The 24,773-nt window shown below is 37.6% G+C and overlaps 1 protein-coding gene and 1 pseudogene across 1 annotated transcript; both read left to right on the forward strand.

The window, feature by feature from the left end:
* Window positions 1-4,932: 4,932 nt before the first annotated feature.
* LOC124093811 (olfactory receptor 14C36-like) lies at window positions 4,933-5,853 on the forward strand (annotated as a pseudogene).
* A 17,942-nt stretch (window positions 5,854-23,795) lies between these two features.
* On the forward strand, window positions 23,796-24,722 carry LOC124093812 (olfactory receptor 14C36-like). The gene has a single exon (XM_046446356.1). It carries the CDS (start codon window positions 23,796-23,798, stop codon window positions 24,720-24,722), a length of 927 nt encoding a protein of 308 aa, XP_046302312.1.
* Window positions 24,723-24,773: the final 51 nt, after the last annotated feature.

A 24,773-nucleotide genomic window follows, 5' to 3' on the forward strand; every position in this document is an offset into this window, starting at 1 on the left:
TTTTACATAATGCCCTATTAGTAACTGTTGTATTCTGCTACCTTTCCTATCCTCTACTATCCCACCTCCCCTCCCCTCTTATCTTCTCTCTTGAACTTGCAATTCTCCTGCCTCAGCAGCTGTTGGGATGATATGCATGCACCACAGTGCCTGGTGGTATTTTGTTTTTGTTCAGGTACTTTTGTCACAGCAATGCAAAGCTCACTGAAACAGTTTCTAAACATAATCATAGAGAGTGTAGAGTGTTTACCAGAGAAGTCAAGTACGGCAAAACATAAGATAACCAAACAAATCAGTCAAATTATACTAGAGAATAAAACATATGTCCACAAATAGATATGTTGATTAAAATATTTCTGGCATATGCAAATAATCGTTTGTCCTTAATCTTCCAGAAATGAACAAATGATGCATACTACAAGGTCGACTAATTTCAATGATGTTACGCTCACTTCAGCCAGAATACACATCATATACTGAGTGACTTTATTTATATGAAATTTCACAAATATGTAAATTCAAAGATACAGAATACATTTAGGGTTTTCCAGTGATTGCAATTAGGGATAATATAGAAAATGTGTGTAATATGTTAGGTGGTCAATTTGAAGTAAAAAGTATTATGGAAAAAGATGTAGCTGGAAATCATACAATTATGCAGTGTGATAACTCACACTGTCTTGAGAACCATAAACTGTTACAAAGGTTAATTTTATATCATGTGGATTTCATCTTAATGATATGAATTTTTTTGCTGCTGAACTGGAGGTAGTTTTAGATGTTTTCCTCTTACAGGTTGGTACAGCTGTCCACCACACTTAATGTTAACTAATCCATACAAAGACCTACCACTAACTGACACTGAGGTGAAGGAGGGCAGAGATGAAAACACACAGTGAGCACCATCAGTCTCTCCTCAGTGTCATTAGTTTCTCAATAATGACTAAAGTCAATGCCCAGCAGAGGAATTCCTGTGTGTCATCCACTGTCCGTGCTGGCACATGGCCAGGTCCTCTCTCCTGGGCTCTGCAGGTTCCACTGCCTGGTGGTGTGCTCAGGCCTCCTGCTGTCTCTGCAGGCTGAGCTCTGGGTTCCCAGGAGCCCTGCTCCCACTGGCTAGGCACCATGCTCACAAAAAGCAGTGGTGACCAAGCTCCCAACATCCTACATGGCAGTGGGCTGACTGGACAGATCCACCCTGGCTGCAGACAGAGTGGATGGGAGAAGCCAAGGAGAGATGTGGTTCTGCACCATCATGGAGAATAGGAGGCACTCAGTAGTGAGGACTTGGCATTTAGAGTCCAAATGCATCTAAGATTCATAATTACTCTGCTCTGAAAATTGCAATTTCATCCAAAGAGTCAGCTAGCCCAGGAAGGGTTTGGTGAATTCTGAGAAGAACACAGGAAGCACAGAGGTCCTTATAACTGCATTATGGTATTTGCTGTGATTGCCATGGCTTCAATAGGAACACCGGGACCTTGGGGACATCTGCATGGTGTATGGAAGTAAAGTGTGTAATAGTTCTTTGTGTTGCTTCTTGTTGGTTTAAAATTCTTTTCTTCGGATTACTTTAACTTTTAGTACACTTAGATAACACCCAAAGTAGTTTGCATAGAAATTCCATAGAAGACTAATAAAAATATTCACATTAAGACAACAAGAATAAAATGCAAAACATGGTATAGGATAAAGAGGTAGAGAGGAATGATTTTATATAGCTGATACACATGCACATAAGTCAATAACTGTGGGAAATATATTTAATGTAGTAGGCAAGATTCATTGAAATATTTTGACCATTAATCTCACTCCTTTCTTTTGTTCACAAATACATGTTTTCAATTATTTCTTTGTTTGTTTGGTGTCAGGGATTGAACCCAGGGCTGCCTAATCATTGAGCAACATCCCAGCCCTTTTGAACATTTATTCTGAGACAGGGTCTTGACAAGTTGCTGAGGCTAGCTTTGAACTTGAAATCTTCCTGTCTCAGCTCCCTGTGCTGCTGGGATTATAGGCATGCACCACCATACCCAAGCTTTCAATTATAATCTTAATTTTTTATACTAAATATATATTACGTATGACTATGAGGATGTGTGTGTCCAGTGGTATAAATATAAAAATAAAGTTGCGTAACATTTGGAAGCATATTTTTATTTTCAGAATATATGTACCTCAGCATTTTTAATGACTTATCAGAGACACTAATCAATAATTCCTAATATGGAAAATATAATTTATAAAATAATTTATTCTTGTGTCTTCCAAACCAAATAATATTTGCAGTTTTGAAGTGCTCTTTTCATTTTGTAATTCATTATTTGAAACACTATCAAGAGAAATTAAAAAGAGAAAACTCTCAGCTTTTACCACTTACAGAGAAAGCACCTGGGCAGTCCCTCTTCATGTTCCTGGAGTTAAAAAATGCTAGTTCTCCTCACAAACATTGTGCTGACTCTCACTTTTACCAACCCTTTCTGTTATTTATACCTGCATCTTATTGTCTTTATGAGAGAATTCTCTATAGGCATTTTTGCTCCTTAAATGAGAATGTAGAATTGAATCACACCAAAATATTAAGGCCAATCTATGCAATCTAAGCCATACTTTTATTTTACAAATCCAGGTTCAAAAAGTCATCCTATCTTTAGAATCTACTGAAATTATCTGAGGCTCTCTGTAAAAATTAGGCAGTGCTTTATGCATTTATTTTATTGTATTTTTACATGACTTTGGATTGGTGCTCCATAAGTGGAAGTTTTTGAAGATTGATACATAAAAAAAGAAAGACAAATTCAGAAGAATTTATCAAACCATAGCTAAATCACACAAAGGAGGACATCGAGTAAGTTAAGCCTCAAACTTGTTTGTGGAGAATTTGATGAGTTCTATTGGAGAAGGAAAGGCAGTATTTGGCTTAGTGTAGAAAATAATAATAAAGAAAGAAAATGTCTCTGTAGTTTTATGCACTTCTAGATTTGAACCCATGTTGACATCCCATCTGTATGTGACAGGATGTCCTGGGGTGATCAACAGGAGCTCCTATAGCTCCTGGAATCCAGTTTAAAATGTAAAAAGTCTGGCAGATTTCCTTATTAGTTAGTCTCATCATATATCACATACAGAATTTTTCATATTAATTTGAATTTTTATATATGTACCATATTATGTTTTTTCCTTCACAGTACTCAAATCATGTTTTTTAAAAGACAATCTTTTACTAAAACTCAGTATCTGCAGCAGATTTTGCCATATTATAAACCATTAGTAAATATTTGTCAAGATTGCCTGCTTTGAAAAAATCTTCTTTCTGCACAGAAGTGGGGCTATGTTATTTCAAATGAACACATACTGTATTTCTTACAGAAGTGAAGAAAGGACATCACTGATTTAGAAGTACTCACTTGTAAATTAGTGGAATCAAGAAACTTAGTTCATATTAGCAGTTAGTCAATTGTGCTACATTGCATTTTTATTAACTACTATGCATGAAGTCACTTACTTGCTACTAAGACAATAAAATGATGAATGATACAAGGTCCAAAATCAAGGAATTTATACCAGTGATTTGAGTGATTAGTACGCATCGATTTACTAAAAGGTAAAATAACATGTCGACTTCTAACACTAACAGAAAAATATAAGAAAAATTAAAGACTAAGAAAGGGTTTCAGAGAAAAGTTACATTTTAGCCTCTTTAAAGATCAGTATATACTAATGGGGACAATTAAATCAGTTATGGCTTGGTAGAAAAGGGGCTCTGTCAACAAGTTCCAGGGTATGGTGTGAACAAGGAAGTCACTGAAGTGTGAGTTCAGGTTTGTGTCAGGGAATAATGGGGGATGGGGCTAGCAAAAGATTGCAAGTAGATTAAGTAGGACACCTTAACTTCACCCACACTGTGAAATTAACAATAATGTTCACGAGTCTGGCCACCCACCAATGACTTTGGGGGACACATACATTTTCAGAGGAGCCCAAGCAGGCTCAGCAGGAAGGTCTCTTTTCTAAGGGTGAGTGTGGTTAACCTGGCAAGGTGCTGAGATGGACTCAGGTTGCAGAGGGCTGAGGAGATAATGATTTTGGTGACAAAGGATTGAACCAGTCTGAGATGCTGCAGGAGTGCTATAACTATGAGCAAAACATTCCTTGTACGGTATGCAGTCAGTAACTTTCTGTACACTTATGATAACTTTAAGAAGATTGGTATATAAGGGGGGGTATCAAAAAGAAAAGGAACAATGATTGTCTAAACAAAGGAATCTTCAACTTCATGGTGCTGAGCACTGAGTAAAAACATATTAAGGTAAAAAGCAGAAGTTTAGTAGAATGTCAGCCTCTAAAGTCCTTACACTGATCTACTGGAGAGAAAAATAGCCCCTGGGGGAGCTGAAACAGGTCTGGCTAAGCATGTGTGAGTTTTTCATGTTCATGATGATAAAGTCTCTGACACCATTCTTACAAAAATATTTATAAATTATAATTTGAATTATTTAGTGTGGATACAAAGGCCAAAAAAGTGGTGAAAATGCATTTATGGAAGACAATGAGGTAATAAAATTACAGAGCATTAAAGAATGCATTGTCACACAGGTGATCAAACAGGAGAGAAGGTGACCAATACTTGCTAGTGCTCTGCTTAAGAGTCTCAGGAGGTCAGAGGAGCCTTGATGGGGAAAGTGAAGACAAGCCCTGAAGGCCACACGTAGACCATGGGCTGCAGGCCTCCACACCTGCACTGGGAGATGCACTATGCTTAAAAATGATTAAAAATATCAGAAAAAGAAGAGTGACCTTTCCTCTGCAGGGAAAGCTAATGCGAAATACAAGAAAACACTTTGGACATAAATATGTAAAATAATTGTATTAATTATTTTTTCCTTCCTCTCTCATCTATTTATCTTACCAGGCAACCAGAATTTCCAGCAAATGGCCAATGCCACCATGGTAACTGACTTTCTCCTCCTGGGCTCTCCTGAGGACTGGGATCTGAGTTTCCTCTATTTCACAGTATTCCCAATGACCTACCTGGGTATCTTGTTAGGGAACCTTCTCATCATCATGGTCACCACTGCTGAACAGAATCTGCATATGCCATGTACTTTTTCCTCAAGAACCTGTCCATATTGGACATGGGCTTCATTTCCATCACTGTCCCCAATGCCTTTGTCAACTCTCTCACTATCAACTGGGTCATTTCAGTGACTGCTTGTGCAACACAGATCTTCTTGGTCCTTTTTGTGCATACGTAGAGATTTTGATTCTCTCCATCATGGCCTGGGACTGCTATGTGGCCATCTGCCAGCCCCTCCAGTGAACCCTCAGTTTTGTGTCCGAATGACCTTGGCTTCCCTGCTCAGTGGTGTGCTGTATTCAGGTGTGCACACTGGGAACACATTCTGGCTGTCCTTCTGCCAGTCAAATGTGGTCCATAAGTTCTTCTGTGACATCCTCTCTCTGCTGAGGTTCTCCTGCTCTGACACCACCAGCAACAAGTTTCTTATTCTTGTCTCTGCTGTGGTCATTTGTGGTGGTTGCTTTCTTTTTATTGCCATGTCATACATTCACATATTTTCTGCTATGCTGAAATTTCCCATCAGAGCCCCAGGGAAAGTCTTCTCCACCTGCACCCCTCACATTCTCGTGGTGTCCATTTTCCTCAGTTCTGGCTCAGGTGTGTTCCAGAGGTCCTCAGCAACCTCTGACACCCTCCAAGACATGGTTCTGTGTGCCTTTTACACCATAGTTCCTCCCTTCCTGAATCCTCTCCTCCACAGTCTCAGAAACAAACAGGTAAAGGAAGCTGTGAGGAGAGTAATGCAAAGACAGTTGTTGTCAGGGAAATTATAAAGATGCCATTCAGCATCATCCTAATTTCATTGATAATGGTTCTTAATTGGATACAATCCTCTTCATATTCGAACTTTACAAGTTACTCTGTCTGTCTACCTTTCTATTGCATTATTAGAAGCTGAGTTATTTTGTAAAGTATATTTCTGTAACTTACCATATCATTTCAAGGTTTCCTTCATAGATTGTGTAATTTCATCAATGCATCGTTTAATGATTATATATAATTCAATATATTTGCTGAAATCATTTGTGGTTATATATTTTAAAGAATCATCCCATATGTCAATTACCTATATTAAATACTGTCACCAAGGAAAACCTTTCAAATCTGGAGATTGCTTATTCTTATATAATTTGCTTTTATTCAGAATAGTGTAGAACCTACTTGTAAACACTGTGATACATAATTTGTCAATTTACTTATTTTAAAATATATAAAAAATCAAATCTTAAAGAAGTTATAGCCAAAATGTAAAGAATTTCACAGTAACATTTTCTCCATCTGAACCAGGCAAAAAAAGAGACTCCTTTCTGTGAAGTAAAGAGTGGCAATGGTTAATGCACCCTGTGTCCCAACATTGACAACTTTCCACAGGGAACAGCAACCTGTGACCATGACAGGGGCCAGTCTTTGATTATGTCTATGAATTGAGGTCAGCTTTCTGATGGTTTGTCTTCCACACATCTTACTCCTGTAGTGTTGTGCTAATGACTTATCCTAATAATCATGGAGAAATAAACGATAGTTGTCTGGCACATGTGTCTGGGCCATGCCAACTCTTACATTTCTTCACTTTTCTCAAATTTGTAATGTAAACCTCTATCTTTATTTGTGATAGTCATTTTGTTGTTTTTGTTGTTGGTAGTGTTTTATTATTTTTTTAAAAAAAATTTTAGTTTGTTATATATGACAGCAGAATGCATTACGATCTCTACTGCACATATAGAACACATTTTATATTTTTTACATAAATGACAGCAGAATGCATTATAATTCTTATTACACATACAGAGCACATTTTTTCATATCTCTGGTTATATATAATGTATGTTCATGCCAATTCATGTCTTCATACATGTACTTTATATAATGATGTCCATCACATCCCGCCATCCTTGCTAACACCCTGCTCCCTCCCTTCCCCTCCCATCCCTCTGTCCTATGTAAAGTTTTTCTTTTCCTCCCATGCTCTCCTCCCTACCCACTATGAGTCAGTCTCCTTATGTCAGAGGAAACACTCGGCATTTGTTTTTTTTTTGAATTGACTAACTTCACTTACCATTATCTTCTCCAATGCCTTCCATTTATCTGCAAATGTCATGAATTTATTCTCGTTTACTGCTGAGTTATATTCCATTGTGTACATAAGCTCCATTTTTTATACATTCATCTACTGAAGGGCATCTAGGCTGGTTCCACAGTTTAGCTATTGTAAATTGTGCTGCTATAAACATTGATATGACTGTGCCCCTGTAGTAGGCTATTTTTAAGACCTGTGGGTATAGACTGAAAAGAGGGATAGCTGGGTTAAATGGCGGTTCCATTCAAAGTTTTCCAAGGAATCTCCACACTACTTTCCATATCTGCTGCATCAATTTGCAATCCCACTATCAATGTATGAGTGTGCCTTTTCCTCCACATGCTCCCCAACACTTGTTGTTTGTATGCATAATAGCTGCCATTATTAAAGGAGAGAGCTGAAATCTTAGAGTAGTTTTGATTTGCATTTCTCTAATTGCTAGCAGTAATGAACATTTTTTCATAAATGTGTTCATTAATTGTATATCATTTTGTGACAAGTGTCTGCTCAGGTCCTTGGCCCATTTATTAATTAGATTATTTGCTTTTTCGTGTTTAGCTTTTTGAGTTCTTTATATATCCTAGAGATTAGTGCTCTATCTGATGTAAGAGGGGTAAAAATTTGCTCCCAAGATGTAGGCTCTCTATTCACCTCAAAGATTGTGTCTTTTGCTGAGAAGAAACTCTTTAGTTTGAATCCATCCCATTTATTGTTTCTTGGTTTTAATTCTTGCACTATAGGAGTCTTCTTAAGGAATTTGGGGCCGAATCCCACATGATGAAGATTAGGGCCTACTTATTCTTCTATAAGGTGCAGGGTCTGTGGTTTAATTCCTAGGTCCTTGATCCACATTGAGTTGAAGTTTTGAACTTTTTTAAAGTTTTTTTCATGGTGAGAGATAGAGATTTAATTTCTTTGTGTTGTGTACAAATTTTCAGTTTTCCCAGCACCATATTTTGAAGAGGCTATCTTTTCTCTAATGCATGTTTTTGGCACCTTTGTCTAATATAGTTTTAATTTTGTGGGTTAGTCTCTGTGTCCTCTATTCTGTACCATTGGTCTACCAATCTGTTTTGGTGCCAATACTATGCTGTTTTTGTTACTATTGCTCTGTAGTATAGTTTTAGGCTGTATTTTGTCAAAGGTCTGATATAGCAATGCCACCTGCTTCATTCTTCCTGCTAAGCATTGCTCTAGCTATTCTGGGTCTCTTATTTGTATAAATGAATTTCATGATTGCTTTTTCTATTCTAATGAGGAATACCATTGGGATTTTGATTGGAATTTCATTAAATCTGTATAGTGCTTTTGGTAGTATGGTAATTTTGATAATATTAATTCTGCCTATTTAAGAGCAAGGTAGATTTTTCCATCTAATAAGGTCTTCTTTGATTTTTTTCTTTAGCGTTCTATAGTTTTCATTGTATAGATCTTTCACCTTGTTCTTTAAATTGATTGCCAAGTATTTTTGTTTTTTGAGGCTATTGTAAATGGGGTAGTTTTCCTTACTTCCCTCTCAGAGTATTTGTCACTGATATACAGAAATGCCTTTAATTTATGAGTGTTGATTTTGTATCCTGCTACTTTGCTGAATTCATTTACTAGTTCTAGAAGTTTTCTGGTGGAGCTTTTTGGATCTTTTATGTATAAAATCATATTTTCAGCAATTAGTGCCCATTTGAGTTTTTGTTTTCCCATGTAACTCTTTAATTGTTTTCATCTATCTAATTGCTCTGGCCAATGTTTCAAGAACTATATTAAATAGAAGTGGTGAAAGAGGGCATCCCTGTCTTGTTTCAGTTTTTAGAGGCAATGCCTTCAATTTTCTCCATTTAGAATGATGTTGGCCTGGGGCTTAGCATAGATAGCCTTTATGATGTTGGGATATGTTCCTGTTATCCCTAGTTTCCCTGGTATTTTGAACATGAAGGGGTGCTGTATTTTGTCAAATGCTTTTTCTACATCTAATGACATGATCATATGATTCTTATCTTTAAGTCTATTGATGTGATGAATTACATTTATTGATTTTCACATGTTGTACCAACATTGTATCCCTGGGATGAATTCCCACTTGATCTTGGTGTACAATATTTTTGACACGTTTTTGTATTTTATTTGCCAGAATTTTATTGAAAATGTTTGCATCTATGCTCATTAGAGATATTGGTCTACAGTTTTCTTTCTATGATGTATCTTTGCCTTGTTTTGTAATCAGGATGATATTGGCATCATAGAATCAGTATGGGAGTGCTCTCTCTTTTTTCTATTTAGTGAAATAAATTGAAGAGTATTGGTGTTACTTTTTCCTTAAAGGTCTTGTAGAATTTTGCTATGTATCCATGCAGTCCTAAGCTTTTCTTGGTTGGAAGTAGAATTCTGATGGTGTCTTCCATTTCGTCACTTGATATTGGTCTGTTCAAATTGTGTATATCATCCTGGTTCATTCTAGGCAGATTGTATGACTTAAGGAATTTGCCAATGCCTTCAATATCTTCTACTTTATTGGAGTATATGTTTTCAAAACAATTTCTAATTATCCTTTGTATTTCTGTAGTATCAGTTGTGATATTACCTTTTTCATCACGTATGCTGGTAATTTGAGTTTTCTCTCTCCTTCTCCTCATTAGCATAACTAAGGGTCTGTCAATTTTATTTATTTTTTCAAAGCACCAACTTTTTGTTTTGTCAGTTTTTTTAGTTGTTTCTTTTGCTTTGATTTCATTGATTTCAGCTCTAATTTTGGTTATTTCTTCTCTTCTACTGCTTTTGGTGTTGATTTGTTCTTCTTTTTCTAGGGCTTTGAGATGTAGTGTGAGGTCATTCATTTGTTGACTTTTTCTTCTTTTAAGGAATGAACTCCTTGCAATGAACTTTCCTCTTAGTGCTGCCTTCATAGTTTCCCAGAGATTTGAATATGTTGTGTCTATGTTCTCATCTACCTCTAGAAATTTTTAAATTTCCTCCTATCAAGGAGGAAACAACCCATTGTTCATTCAGTAGCATATTGTTCAGTCCACGTGTTGTAGGAATTTTTATTTTGTCATTGATTTCCAATTTCATTCCATTATGATCTGATAAAATGCAGGGTAGTATCTCTACACTTTTGTATTTGCTAAGAGTTGCTTTGTGGCATATTATTTGGTCTATTTTAGAGAAGCATCCATGTGCTGCTGAGAAGAAGGTTTATCCACTTGATGCAGGTTGAAATATTCTATATATATCACTTAAGTCAAAGTTATTAATTGTATTATTGAGATCTATAGTTTTTTATTCATTTTTTGTTTGGAAGATCTATCCAGGTATGAGAGAGGTGTGTTACAGTTGCCCAAGATTATCATGTTTCAGTCAATTTGACTCTTGAATTCGAGAAAAATTTGTTTGAGGAACATAGCTGCTCCATTGTTTGGGGAATATATATTTATGATTGTTATGGCTTGTTGGTATGGTTCACTTGAGCAGTAAGTAATTTCCATCTTTTTCCCTTTTGATTAACTTTGAAGCTTGAAGTCTGCTTTATTTGATATGAGGATAGAAACCCCTGCTTGCTTCCGCAGTCCATTTGAGTGGTATGATTTTTCCCAACCTTTCATCTTCAGTCTGTGGATGTCTTTTTCTATCAGATGAGTCTCATAGAGGCAGCATATTGTTGGTTTTTTTTTTAAATCCAGTTTTCTAGCCTATGTCTTTTGATTGGTGAGTTTAAGCCATTGACATTCAGGGTTATTATTGAGACATGTTTTGTATTCCCAGCCATCTTTATCTGTTTTTTTTTTTTTTAATTTAACTTGACTTGATTTTCTTCTTCAATTAGTTTTTCCTTTAGGGTAGTATCTCCCTCTGCTGATTTCATTGGTTTTTTTTTGTTTGTTTGTTTGTTTGTTTGTTTCCTCTTCATGGAAAATGTTTCGAAGGATATCTTGTAGGCCAGTTTTCTAACTATAAATTCTTTTAATTTTTGTTTATCATGGAAAGTTTTTATTTCTTCATCAAATATAAAGCTTAATATTGCTGGATACAAGATTCTTCGTTGACATCCATTTTCTTTAAGAGCTTGATATATGTTGTTCCAGGATTTTCTAGCGTTTAGGGTCTCTGTTAAAAAATCTGCAGTTATCCTAAATGGTTTCCCCCTATATGTAATCTGATTCTCATGGCTTTTAAAATTCTCTCCTTAATCTGTGTGTTGGGAATTTTTATTATAATGTGACTTGGTGTGGATCTTTTGTGATTTTGTACATTTGGCATTCTGTAGGCTTCTTGAATTTTGATTTCCAATTCATTCTTCATGTTTGGAAAGCTTTCTAACATTATTTCATTAAATAGATCATTTATTCCTTTGGTTTGGAACTCTATGCATCTTCAATCCCAATTACTATTAAATTTGGTCTTTTTATGCTATCTCATGTTTCTTGAATGTTCTGCTATGGTTTCTTATCTTTATCACTGTGTGTCCTTTTCAAGATTATATATTTTGTCCTACTTCATAGGCTGAGTAGGATCCCTTGAACTTCACCCACAGTGTGCAAGAGCAGCACCCTACCTGTGTCTGGCCATGCAACATCTATCCCGGGAGACACACACATTTCCAGAGAAGCCCAGGCAGGCTTATCAGGAAGGTCACTTTACTAAGGGTGAGTGTGTTTAACCTGTCAAGGTGCTGAGGAGGACCCAGGATAGCAGAGGCCTGAGGAGATGATGATGGAGGTGACCTGGGATTGAAGTGGTCTGAGCTGTTACAGAAGTGTTGAACTATAAGTGAAATCTTCCTTTCATTGTATTCAGTCAGTATTTTTGTATGATTATGAAATTGTGAAGAAACAATATAGACCTGGGTTGTGGCTCAGTGGCAGAGTGCTTGCCTCGCACATGTGAGGAATTGGGTTTAATCCTCAGCAACACATAAAAAAAATAAACAAAATAAAGATATTGAAATAAATAAACAAATTGAACAAATACATTGAATAAACAAATAAATAAATTGAATAAATAAAATAAAGCTATTTAAAATAAAAAGGAAGAAAGAAATATAATATAAGGTGCCAAGACTAAGGCAAATTAATTTTTAGACAAAGGAATCTTTAACTTCATGGTGCTGAACATGAAATAAAAACACAACAGGGTAAAAGTAGAAGTTTAGGAGAATGTCAGCAGGAGTCTTTGAAGACCTTACTCTGATCTGTTGGAGAAGAAAAGAGAGCCCCAGTGCGAACAGGAACAGGTGCCTGTCTGATGGTGTGTGACCATGAGACAGCACCACTCATGTCCTGGGGAGCAGCAGGGAGAGTAGAGGACTGCAGAAAAGCCAGGTGCAGTCAGGTCACTTCAGTTTACTGTAACACCAGACCTGTGAGCTTTGAATGGGAAAATGTGGTGGAGAACTTTCCTCATGAGAACTTTATTTTTGTTCATGAGAATAAATACTCCAAAATTATGAATCATTTCCTACCTAAAAAAATTATAAAACAAACATGATTAGAATTATTACATGTGGAAAAATGAGAAAATAACTTGCACAATTATATTAATGAAATAAAATGGAGGTGATGAAAATTGAGAACAAAAGGAATGCATGGTGACACCATGTTCATGGGGAAGAGGAGGGGGGCAATCCTGGAGTGCTCTGCATGGAGTCTCAGGAGGTCATCGAGGCCTGATGGGGATCTGAAGACAATTTCTTCAGATCAGGCCCAGACCCTGGGCTGCAGACCTCCACACCTGAACTGGGAGGTGCACTCTGCTCAGAAATGAGTAAACACATCAGAAAACCAAGAGTACCTTCCTCTGCAGGGAAAGCTACTGAAAAGTACAAGAAAACATGTTGGACATGAATGTGTAAACTAACTGTTTTATTTTTCAAATATGTTTCAGTTGTCTATGAACATTTATATATTATTTATTATTTTATTTATATGCAGTGCTAAGATTCGATCCCAGTGGCTCACACGTTCTATTCAAGTGCTCTACCACTGAACTACAGACCCAGGCCCAAGTACTGGTGTTAATCATAATTTTGCTTCCTCTTTCTTCTCTCTTTATCTTCACAGACAACCAGAATTTCCACTAAATATCGAATGCCACCATGGTTACTGAATTTCTCCCACAGGGCTCTCCTGATAGCTGTAATCTGAGTTTTCTTTATTTCACATTATTCCCACAGACCTACCTGGGTACCTTGTTAGGGAAAAAATTTCCATCACTGTCCCCAATGCCTGTGTCAACTCTCTCACTGGCAACAGGGCCATTTCAGTGCCTGGCTGAGCAACACAATCTTCTTGGTCATTTTCTGTGCTTGTGTTGAACTTCTGTTTCTCACCATCATGGCCTGGGTCTGCTAGGTGGCCATCTGCCAGCCCCTCCAGTACCCCCTTATTATGAACCCTCAGATTTGTGTCCTCATGGACCCTGGCTTCCCTGCTCAGTTGTCTGCTGTATGCAGGTGTGTACACTGGGAACATATTCCGGCTGTCCTTCTGCCATCAAATGTGGTCCCTCAGTTCTTCTGTGATGTCCCCTCTCTGCTGTGGCTCTCCTGCTCTAACACCACCAGCAACATGGTCCTTCTTTTTGTCTCTGCTATGGCAGTTGGTGGTGGTTGCTTTACTTTTATTGCCATGTCATATATTCTCATATTTTCTACTGTACGGAAATTTCCCCCCAGAGAGTCAGGGAGGCCTGCTCCACCTGCACCCCTCACATCTTCGTGTTTTCAGTTTTCCTCAGTCCCATCATATTTGTCTAAAGATAGCCTTCAGTGACCTCTGACACAGTCCAGGACACAGTTCTCTGCCTTTGACACCAGTGTTTCTCTCTTCTTAAAGCATCTTACATAAAGTCTCAGGTACAAACAGGTAAAGGAAACTGTGAGAGAGTGATGCAAAGACAGTTGTTCTCAGGGAAATGATAAAGATGCTTTTTCAGCATTATCCTCATTTTATTGAGTGGAGTTAAATGAGATCAAATGCTCTTCTACCTTGCCTACCCTATTATCACCTCACTAAAATCTCAGTTATTTTATAGCATATATTTTTAATTTACCTTATTATTGCCACAGATCCTTCATAAAAGTTTAATTTTATCAATCCGTTTTAGTATATGAAATTGATCCAATATATTTTCTGAAAAAATTTCTGGTGATATATATTAAAGTTTCATCAATTTCTGTCTCAGAGGAAATATTTACAAATAAAACATGAAGATAATGTACAGTCACATAATCTGCTGCCAAACTGTGATACAAAATTGTGTCAATTTAATTACTTTGAAAATATATATAAATCAAATCCTTAAAACTTTGTAATAAAAAATGTAGAGAGAACCACAATGATACTTTTTTCCATTTAACTTATATAAAAAAAGGAAGATACTCCTTTTCCATTAAGAAAAGACAGAGCAAATGTTACATCCATTATGAACCAATAGTAAAATCCATCCACTGGGGAAGAGCACCTTGGGCTCCCCTGGCTGTTATGGCTGCCAATCTTTTATTGTGTCTATGATGGTCTAGTATGGGGGACACAAACTCGGGGCTGAGTTGCAGGTAATTTTTCTAAGGGTTTTCCTCCAACACATCTTACTTCTATAATAACTATGGTAATGAGTAATACCTGATCATTATGAAAAAGTGGCCAGGAATTGTCTAGCCTTACTGTCTGACCCATGTAAACTTGAAAATTTCTCTCAGTTTTTTGGAATTTGTAAAGTAAACCTCTAGATGCATTTCTGGCCATCATTTTGGTTGTTGTTGCTGTTGTTGTGCTCAGCAGGAATGAACCTAGGTTGCATCCTAGACTTTTTTCTGTTTTTATTGTGGGACAAACTATACATGCTGTGACCAGACAAACTCCATTTTACCCTGAGACTCCATTGCATATGAAAAATGCTTCTCACATGAGAAAACTTGCTTATGTGACCCACCTCCTGCCAAGCACAGCCTGTGTGACAACAAATAAGACTAAAAAATTTCAATTATTCTTTCACAGCATATTATTAGGAAATACATATGTAAGTTGTTCTCATTTTAGTTCATATTTTTCTTGGGCTGTGTACTGTACCCTAAACTGGGTAATTCTGACTCACTCCCCATGTTACTATGGTTTTGACTTACTGATAGCTTGTACTTTCGGGCTATAAAAATGTACCCTACCTTCTGCAAAAGGTTGAAGGATGCAGAGCTGCCTTTCTATCTGCCATTCCTACCCTCCATCTAATAAACTTAGTGTCCTACTTCAAGACTCACACAGTGATTTCTTTCTAATGTGCCAAAATGTATCACAGAAAATAGGGTGTTGCTAAGTTGCTTAGGGACTCCAGGAGTTTCAGAGGGTGCTTCAAACCTGTGATCATTGTTCATCAGCCTCCTCATGTATAGGATTGCAGGTGTGCACCCCTGTGCCCAGTTTGTGACAGCTCATAATCTCACATGAGTTATTTCACTCCAAATATTTTAGTGTCCTCATTGGCATGTGCTTTGTTAATCGTTAATTATGACTGACATAGGCTCAATATCAAGTTACCTAGGAGTAATGATATAAAAAAATGAGAATAAAATATTTATACCAAAAATCAATCAGTGTATTCAATTCCAAATTCTAAACAATCAATTTTGGTCACCAAAACACTAATAGGAAAATGTGGATTAAAAATAAAAATGAATTTATTACCTAGGACAATATAAAAGCCTATATGTATGTTACTGATTAATAAAGGCATTTCTTAAATTTTCAGACAAGGGAATACTTGCAGTAGGAGCCAACGAGCACCTCAGTGCTGCCTGATGCGGGAAGGCTTGACATCCTCTGATATGATCCACCAGAGTTGAGGCTCCACCAACACACTATGTCCACATCTTCTGGATCTCACTGCTCCAATGTTTTCTGCTAGAGGAAAAGACCTTTGGAGAACCCCAGATAAATTCTGCAAACTCCACCTTTACATTCATTTCCTCTTCAACTATGGCTTCCTGAATCTAAATTTATGTGTTTCTCATGAGTTGAGGTGGCCACATAAATGAAGTTTAAATTTAGCAGATAAAGTTGAAAAGAAATTGAATTGCAACCACCAGTCCTATTGAGACGCATCCTATGGGGTACATTTTTGGATAATTATCTTATATTTTATTTGAAAAACCTTGAGTCAAAGGAGATGAAGAAAGAAATTTTGACAAAAGGACTTTATTATAGCTCACATTGTGTGTGAAATAATGCAAAGTCCCATCAATTGGTGTGGTATGGAATATATGCAGAAGTTGGTAAAAAAAATTTACTTTGAGTATTAGTCATGAGCCAAGGAGCATATTTTTATAGTAATATCATTATGTCACAGATATATTTTGGATAGCCAACTTATCTGAAATATTAGGTCTATTTATTTAGCCAGTTTTCATAAAATATTAGGTTTACTCTAATAAGGACACAATATTTAAGAGTACTTGTTAGAGCCTTTTGTGTGACTATGTGCTGCCACCTCCATGGCCATTAATTCAGATACCAGACAGGGATGACCAGAGATTTTTTAAAAACACACAAAAACCTTTAGAGAGAATGCCAGGATCAGGTGGGACACTCATTTCTGGTTGAGATTAGTGACCCCGAGCTGGCTCAGCACATTTATTTTATAGGTTTTATCATCCAAAGGTTATTTGTGAGAAAGTGTCAACAAAGCAGGCAGGTGTGAGGCTCCCAGCACCGATGAGACATTGTGGTTCTTGTTATCTATGCTCAGAATCCCCTATCCCTGGGAGATATTATCTCAGTTTCAAGGTTCAGACTGATAACTCTGAGCCTTTGCCCTGATTTTTCATAGGCAGAGTGTCACCCTAGCAACAGGGGGATCTTCAACTGTGTATTTGCTCAGGGAGTTCCCAGTGCAAGCAGCACACCACCACCATGAGACAATCACAAAACTGATGCACATCACCATCTCCCATGGTTATGAGTGTCAGTGTCTGTGGGATGAAAGTTGCAGAAGACTGAGCCTGAGCCCAGTATAGAGTTAGAAGTATAATGAAAGTTTAGCAATCAACAAGGCAATGTAGTAACTTATTCTATAGAGACTTTTAAGATAATATTCACAACTGAGAGTTATGCCAGAACCATCTGACTTTTTCCACCTTCATAAATCCTTTAGAATACTTATATCAATGACTTTAGAATATTATATCAAATGCAAGGAATCACTGTTTGTATCAGTAGAGTTAAAAGCTAGATTTGATCAGAATTTTAAAGACATCATTTTAAAAGTTGGATCGAAAAACTGAGTGGGTGTAAACTGACTGCAGGCCCTAAAGAGATGTGAAGTATTTCATACCTCTTCAATAGGAAAGGAGCTGAGAGCATCTAATAAATTTGTAGGACCATACCTGTTGCACACTCAAGAATGTAGAAAGGAATATTCCCTTGAGAAGTGTCTTGTGGCCACCCTGTTTGCACAGAGGGCACAAAAAGTTGTTTTACCAGGCTAAGCAAGGAAGACATTCAGAATCCACCATTGTAATAATTTTGGGCACCCAACTATGGTGTGAGGAGGCATTAGACTTTAGCATCATTTACATTGTGCCAGTTATGCAGGAATGCAGGGTGCTCAAATTAATGCCTTCCACCATCAATTCAAAGAAAGGCTTGGTAACCCAAGTAAACTGTAGCATAGTCTGAGGCCCTGCAAGCTCCCCCTGACAGGGTGAATAGGTGAAGCTGTAAATGTGAAGCCAAAGATGGCATGGAATCCCAAGTTACCAATAGCATAAACTCTCTGCCAAGAAAAGGCAAAGAGAGACCCTGTGCTCTGCAACTGGAAAGACCAAAGGGCAGGAATTACCAGACATTTTGGAAATATTGTCTTAAGTCAAGAGTCCTAGCTACTACATGAGGAATTACAGATGGAGTTGTTTTCTCGGCTGGTTTTGTATTTCCTCTACCCCACCCATTCTTTCCACAACCCTACTAAGTCCTTTTGGAAAAAGAAGGTTTATGTTCTACAGTGGATATTGATGCATGTAACTTGCTTTTGATTTTTATGGGGGCTCACAACCAAGATTTCACCTTCAGATTTAGGTGATATTTTTGGCTCAAACTTTAGGATAAAGCTGGAGTTGTTTAGACAAACAGACATTTGGAGATGGGCTAAATTCATTTTGCAATGTGAAATGGACATGACTTTTGAAGGTCTTGGGTTGAAACATTATGGATGGGATGTGAGGTGTCTCAAAAAGTTCCTGGATTGAGGCAGGAATTTTCAAAGGTAGAATGATAAGATTATGAGAGCAGCAACCTAATCAATCCACCTTAATTTGAATGTATTGACTGGGTAGTAGATTTAGGCATTTGGGACATTGCTGGAGAAAGTGGCCCACTGGGATTAATCCCTGACAGCTTTCTTCTATTCCTGATAGCTTTTGTCTAACCCTAATCTAACCCTCATTATCCTTTCCTGTCTTTGCTTTCCTGGAGCCATTTTCTGAGCATCTTCCCTCTGCTGTGTTGGTACTCAATGTGCCCTCACCATGGGCACAAAGTCATGAAATTGGCCAAAAATAGACTAAAACTCTGAACCCCTGAGACAAAATATGCTTTCCCAAACCTGGGTTGGTTTTGTTTATTGTGGGTGTGTTCTTTTTGTTTGTTTGTTTTTTAACCAGGTATTTTGGTCACAGCCAGGCAAATCTGACACAGTTCTTCATCATAATCACATAGAGTGCAGAGTGTATACCAGAGATGACCAAATGGCTAAACTTATGATACACAATAAATCAATCACATTATATTACCAGACTGAGGAGAAATAAGTTCACAGATGGACATGCTGATTTAAAGATCTGTGGAATGTACACATTACAGAATGTCCCTCATCCTAAGGAATGTACAAACTATGCCTGTACAGGGTGGACTGATTTTGAAAAAGTTAGGGAAAGTCAAGCCAGAACATAATTGAATGATTTTATTTACATGAAATTTCACAATTATATAATTTCAGAGGTACAGAATATAACTAGAGTTTTCTAGTGTCTGTAAGACCATGTGTAACAGATTAGATGGTTCATCTGAAGCAATAAATGTATCTGGGAACAAGTTGTAGTTGGATGTTCTACAACTTGGTAATGTAGTAAATATCACTACATTTATAACCATGAACTGTCATAAAGGTGAACTTTATGTCATGTGAATTTCATGTCAATGATAAGAAATTTTTCTGCTGAACTACAGTGTGAACTGTTTCCCACTTACAAGTTGGTGAGTGACTGAGAGTTGCTCACCAGCCTTGATGTTACCTGATCCATACCAACACCCTTAATTCATAATGAGGAAAGGGGGACAGAGATGAAAACACACGGGAGAACCATCAATCTTTTCAGTGTTACTCACTTCTCAGTAATGACTTACAGCCATGTGCAGCAGAGCAGTTCCACTGTCCATGCTGGCACATGGCCAAGTCCTCTCTCCTGGGCTCTGGAGGAGCTGCTGCCTGGGGGTGTGCGCAGGTCTCCTGCTGTCTCTGCAGGTTGATCTCTGTGCTCCTGGGGGCCCCACTCCAACTGGCCAGCCCCCAGGTTCACATAAAGCAGAAGTGACTGAGCTCCCCACATCCTACATAGCACTGTGCTGACTGGACAGATTCACCCTGGCTGCAGACACCATTAATGGGAGAAGCAAGGGGAGACACGGTTCTGTTCCATGTTGGCAACAAGTGACACTCAGGAGTGAGTAAGAAGCAGTTAGAGTTTAATTGCATCTGAGCTTCACTTTTATTCTGTTCAGCAAATTACAGTGTCATCCAAAGAGTCAGCTAGTCCAGGAAAAGGTTTAATTCTGAGACGAACACAGCAAGCATGGAGAGACCTTAAAAGTGCACTATGGTTTTGGGGGTGATTGCCACTGCTGCAATAGGAACACAGGGACCCTTGGGAGGTCTGCACAATGTATGCAAGTATAGTGTGGGAAAATTCTTCATGCTGATTCTGGATAGTTTAAAATTCTCCTCTTCAGATTACTATTCCTTATAGCATACTTGTAAAATTCCAGAGAAAAATAAACACATTCACATTAAGACACAAACACAAAATGCAAAATATGGTATAGGATAGGTAGGTAGATAGGAATGTTTTTATACAACTGATAAACATGCACATATGTAAATAACTGTGGGGAATAAGATATTTAATGTAGAACACAATTTTCATTGGAATAGTTTGAACATTAATCTCACCCCTTTCTTTCTATCACAAATACATTTTTTCACTTATTCATTTTGTTACTTTTTGTTTTGGGGTTTCAGGGATTGAACCCAGGGGTGCTTAACCACTGAGCCACATCCCAGCCCTTTTGATTATTTATTCTGAGACACAGTCTTGACAAGTTGGGAGGCTAGCTTTGAGTTTACCGTCCTCCTCTCTCAGCCTCCTGAGCTGCTGGATTACAAGCATGTGTCACTGTGCCCAAATTTTCAATTGTATTCTTAACATTTTTTTACTGAGTATATATTAAGTATGACTCTAAGAGTGTGTGTGTCTAGTGGTATCAATATAAATTTCAAGTTGTGCAACATTTGGAAGCATATTTCAATTTTCAGATTATATATACCTCAGCATTCCTCAATGGCTTATCAAAGACACTAATCAATTTCCTAATAAGGAAAATGTAATTTAGAAATAATTAATTCTTGAATCTTTCAAACCAAAAATTTTTAGCAGCTTTGAAATGATCTATTTATCATATATTTAATTATTTGAAACACTATCAAGAGAAATACAAAAAAGAAAAACTCCTGGCTTTTCACTTCCAGAGAAAGCACCTGGGCAGTGTCTCTTCATGTTCCTGGAGTTAAAACATGCTAGATTCTCCTTACACACATTGTCCTGACTCTCACTTTTACCAACCCTTTCTGTTATTTATACCTTCATCTTATTGTCTTTAAGAGGGAATCATCTATGGGTATTTTTTGCCTCTTAAATGAGGATGTCATACTGAACCATACTAAAATTTTAAATTCAACCTATGCAATCTAAGCCATATTTTTTTTAAAAAAATCCAGCTTCAAAAATCACCATATATTTAGAATCTACTGAAATTTTCTCAGGCCCTTTGTATAAAATAGATGGTGCTTTGTACATTTATCTTATTGTATTTATACATGACTTTGCATCAGTTCTCCATAATTGGAAGTTTCCCTATATTGACTGGCATATGAAAAAAGAAAGTTGAATTGAGATGAATTTATCAAACTATACCTAAATCTCACAAGGAAAAGAGGACATGAAGTAAGTTCCTATAATTCAAACTAGTTGTGGAGAATTTTCTAAGTTCTGTTGGAGAAAGAAAAGCAGTAAGTGCTTTAGTGTTAAAAACCATAATAAAGAAAGAGCACTGGGGACATACGACAGTTGATGGAGTGCTGGCCTCGAATGCACCAGACTCTGAGTTCAACACTCAGCACCACACACACAGAAAATTAAAACTTTTTTTTAAAAAGAAAATGTCTCTATAGTTCTATGCAACTTCTAGATTTAAACCCAAGTTTATGTTCTATCTGTATGTGACAAGATGTTCTGCGATGATCAACAAAAACTCCTGAAGATCCCAGAATCTAGGATAGAAGGTGAAAAACCTGGCAGATTTCCATAAAGAAAACTGAATAGTCTCATCATATATCACTTTCAAAATTCTTCATGTTTATTTGACTTTTTACATATGTACCATTTTATTTTTCCTTCACAATACTCAAATTATGTTTTAAAGATGATAATTTACCCCTTTTACTAAAACCAGTATCCGGAGCAGATTTTGCCATGTTATGAATCATTAGTAAATATTTGTGGAAAGATTACCTAATTTGAAAAGATATTATGTTATGCCCACAGGCAAGTGTGAGTTATTTCAAAAGAAGGAACACTGTATTTCTTACAGATGTGAAGAAAGGGCTTCACCAATTTAGGAGTTACTTGTTTGTAAATAAGTCAAATAAAAACTTAGTTCATGTTAACAGTTAGTTGGTTATGCTATATTGCATTTTTTATTAACTACTATGCATGATGTCATGCACTTGCTATTATGAGAATAAAAACATGAAGGAATACATGGTCAAAAATCAAGGAATTTGCAAAAGCATTTCCAGGGATAAATACAATACTTATTTACTGAAAGGTAGAATAACATGTTGATTTCTAACACTACAGAGAAATAGAAGAATAATTAGAAGCTACAAGAGGGTTTCTGAGGAAAAGTTGCATTTGAGCATCCTTTAAAGCTCAGTACATAGTAATGGGAAAAATGGAATCATTATGTCACAGTAGAAAAGGGCCTCTGTCAGCAAGTTCTAGGGCACGGTGTGAACAAGGGTGTTACTGAGGTGTGAGATTCAGGCTTGTGTCATGGAGAAATGGGGAATAAGGCAAGCAAGAGATTGAAGTTAGACTGTGTATGGGGTCCTTGAAATTAACTGTGAAATTAACACCAACCTACCTGTGTCAGGACACAAACCCCAGTCCATGGGGGACACAAAAAATTTAAGTAAAGTCCAGACAAACTCATGAGGAAAATCACTTTTCTAAGGATGAGTGTGGTTAACCTGGCAAGATGCTGAGGTGGACCTAGATTTTCAGAGGGCTGAAGAAATGACAGTTTTGCTGATTTGGGATTGAACAGTCTGAACTGCTTCATAAGTGCTATAAATATGAGCAAAATCTTCCTTTTAGGGTATACAGCCAGGATCACTTTGTATAATCATGAAATTTGGAGGAAAGGATTAAAATGGAAGGTGTCAACAAGAAAATGACAAATTATTATGTAGACCAAGGAATCTTCAACTTCATAGTGCTGAACACAGAGTAAAAACACATTAAGGTAAAAAATAAAAGTTTAGGAGAATGTCAGCTGGGCTGGAATCTGTAGCTTTAAACCTCACACTGATGTGTTGGAGAGAAAAAGAGAGCCCCAGTGGGAACAGGACCAGATCCCTATCTGAGATTGTGTGGCCTGCATACAGTACCCCCCATCTTGGGGAGCAGCAGGGAGAGTGGGGGACTGCAGAAGAGTCCAAGTGCACTCACACCACCTCAGTTTACCACAGCACTGGTCCTGCAGCCCTGGAATGGGAAACTATGAATACTTGAGATTCTTTCCTCATCAGTAAAATTTTTTCATGTTCATGGAGATAAATACTTCTACATTATGAAGAGTTTCCCATGTAAAAATATTAGAAAATTAATTACAATTGGAATTATTAATCATACTTTGAATTATTTAGTGTGGAAAAATGGCAAAATAATGTTGAAATTGTTTTCATGGAAGAGAATGTAGATAACTATATTACTGATCATTAAAAAAATTAAAAAAAAAAACATTGTCACATGCTCTGCATGGAGTATCAGGAGGTCAGGGGAGGCCTGATGAGGAGGAGCGGAACACAAGCCCTACAGGTCACACCCAGACCCTGGGCTGCAGACCTCCACACCTGAACTAGGAGGTGCACTCTGCTCAGAAATGAGTAAACATATCAGAAAACCAAGAGTGACCTTCCTCTGCAGGGAATCTAACTGCAAAATACAAGAAAAAATGGTGCATATGAATATATAAAGTAATTGCATTAAATCTGTTTTCTTTCCACTTTTATCTCTTTATCATCCCAGTCAACCTGAATTTCCAGTAAATGGCCAATGCCACCATGGTAACTGAATTTCTCCTCCTGGGCTCTCCTGATGGCTGGGATCTGAGTTTCCTCTATTTCACAATATTCTCAATGACCTACCTGGGCACCTTGTTAGGGAATCTTCTCATCGTCACTGTCACCACTGCTGACCAGAACCTGCACACATCCATGTACTTCTTCCTCAGGAACCTGTCCATTTTGGATATGTTCTATATTTCCATCACTGTTCCCAATGCTTGTGTCAACTCTCTCACTGGCAACAGAGCCATTTCAGTGGCTGGCTGTGCAACCCAGATCTTCTTGGTCCTTTTTTGTGCATGTGTTGAACTTCTGTTTCTCACCATCATGGCCTGGGATCGCTATGTGGCCATCTGCCAGCCCCTCCAGTACCCACTCATCATGAATCCTCAGATTTGTGTCCACATGACCCTGGCCACCCTGGTCAGTGGTCTGCTGTATGCAGGTATGCACACTGGAAACACATTCTGGCTGTCCTTCTGTCAGTCAAACGTGGTCCACCAGTTCTTCTGTGATGTCCCCTCTCTGCTGAGGCTGTCCTGCTCTGACACCACCAGCAACATGGTCCTTCTTTTTGTCTCTGCTGTGGCAATTGGTGGTGGTTGCTTTACTCTTATTGCCATGTCATACATTCGCATATTTTCTGCTGTGCTGAAATTTCCCGAATCAGGGAAGGCCTTCTCCACCTGCACCCCTCACATCCTCGTGGTGTCCATCTTCCTCAGTTCTGGCGCAGGTGTGTACCTGAGGTCCTCATCAACCTCTGACACCCTCCAGAACATGGTTCTCTCTGCCTTTTACACCATGGTTCCTCCCTTCCTGAATCCTCTTATCTACAGTCTCAGGAACAAACAGGTAAAGGAAGCTGTGAGGAGAGTAATGCAAAGACAGTTGTTCTCAGGGAAATAATGAAGATGATTTTCAGTATTATTCTAATTTCCCTGTTTGAGCTTCTTAATT

The sequence above is a fragment of the Marmota monax genome, unplaced genomic scaffold (genome assembly GCF_021218885.2).
Source record: "Marmota monax isolate L192 unplaced genomic scaffold, Marmota_monax_Labrador192_F-V1.1 WCK01_AAM20220418_F8-fsc00376, whole genome shotgun sequence".
Classification (NCBI taxonomy): Eukaryota; Metazoa; Chordata; class Mammalia; order Rodentia; family Sciuridae; genus Marmota; species Marmota monax.

What these genes read in the sequence shown, in the direction of transcription:
- LOC124093812 (XM_046446356.1), top strand. Translation starts at nt 23,796, where the DNA reads ATGGCCAATGCCACCATGGTAACTGAATTTCTCCTCCTGGGCTCTCCT.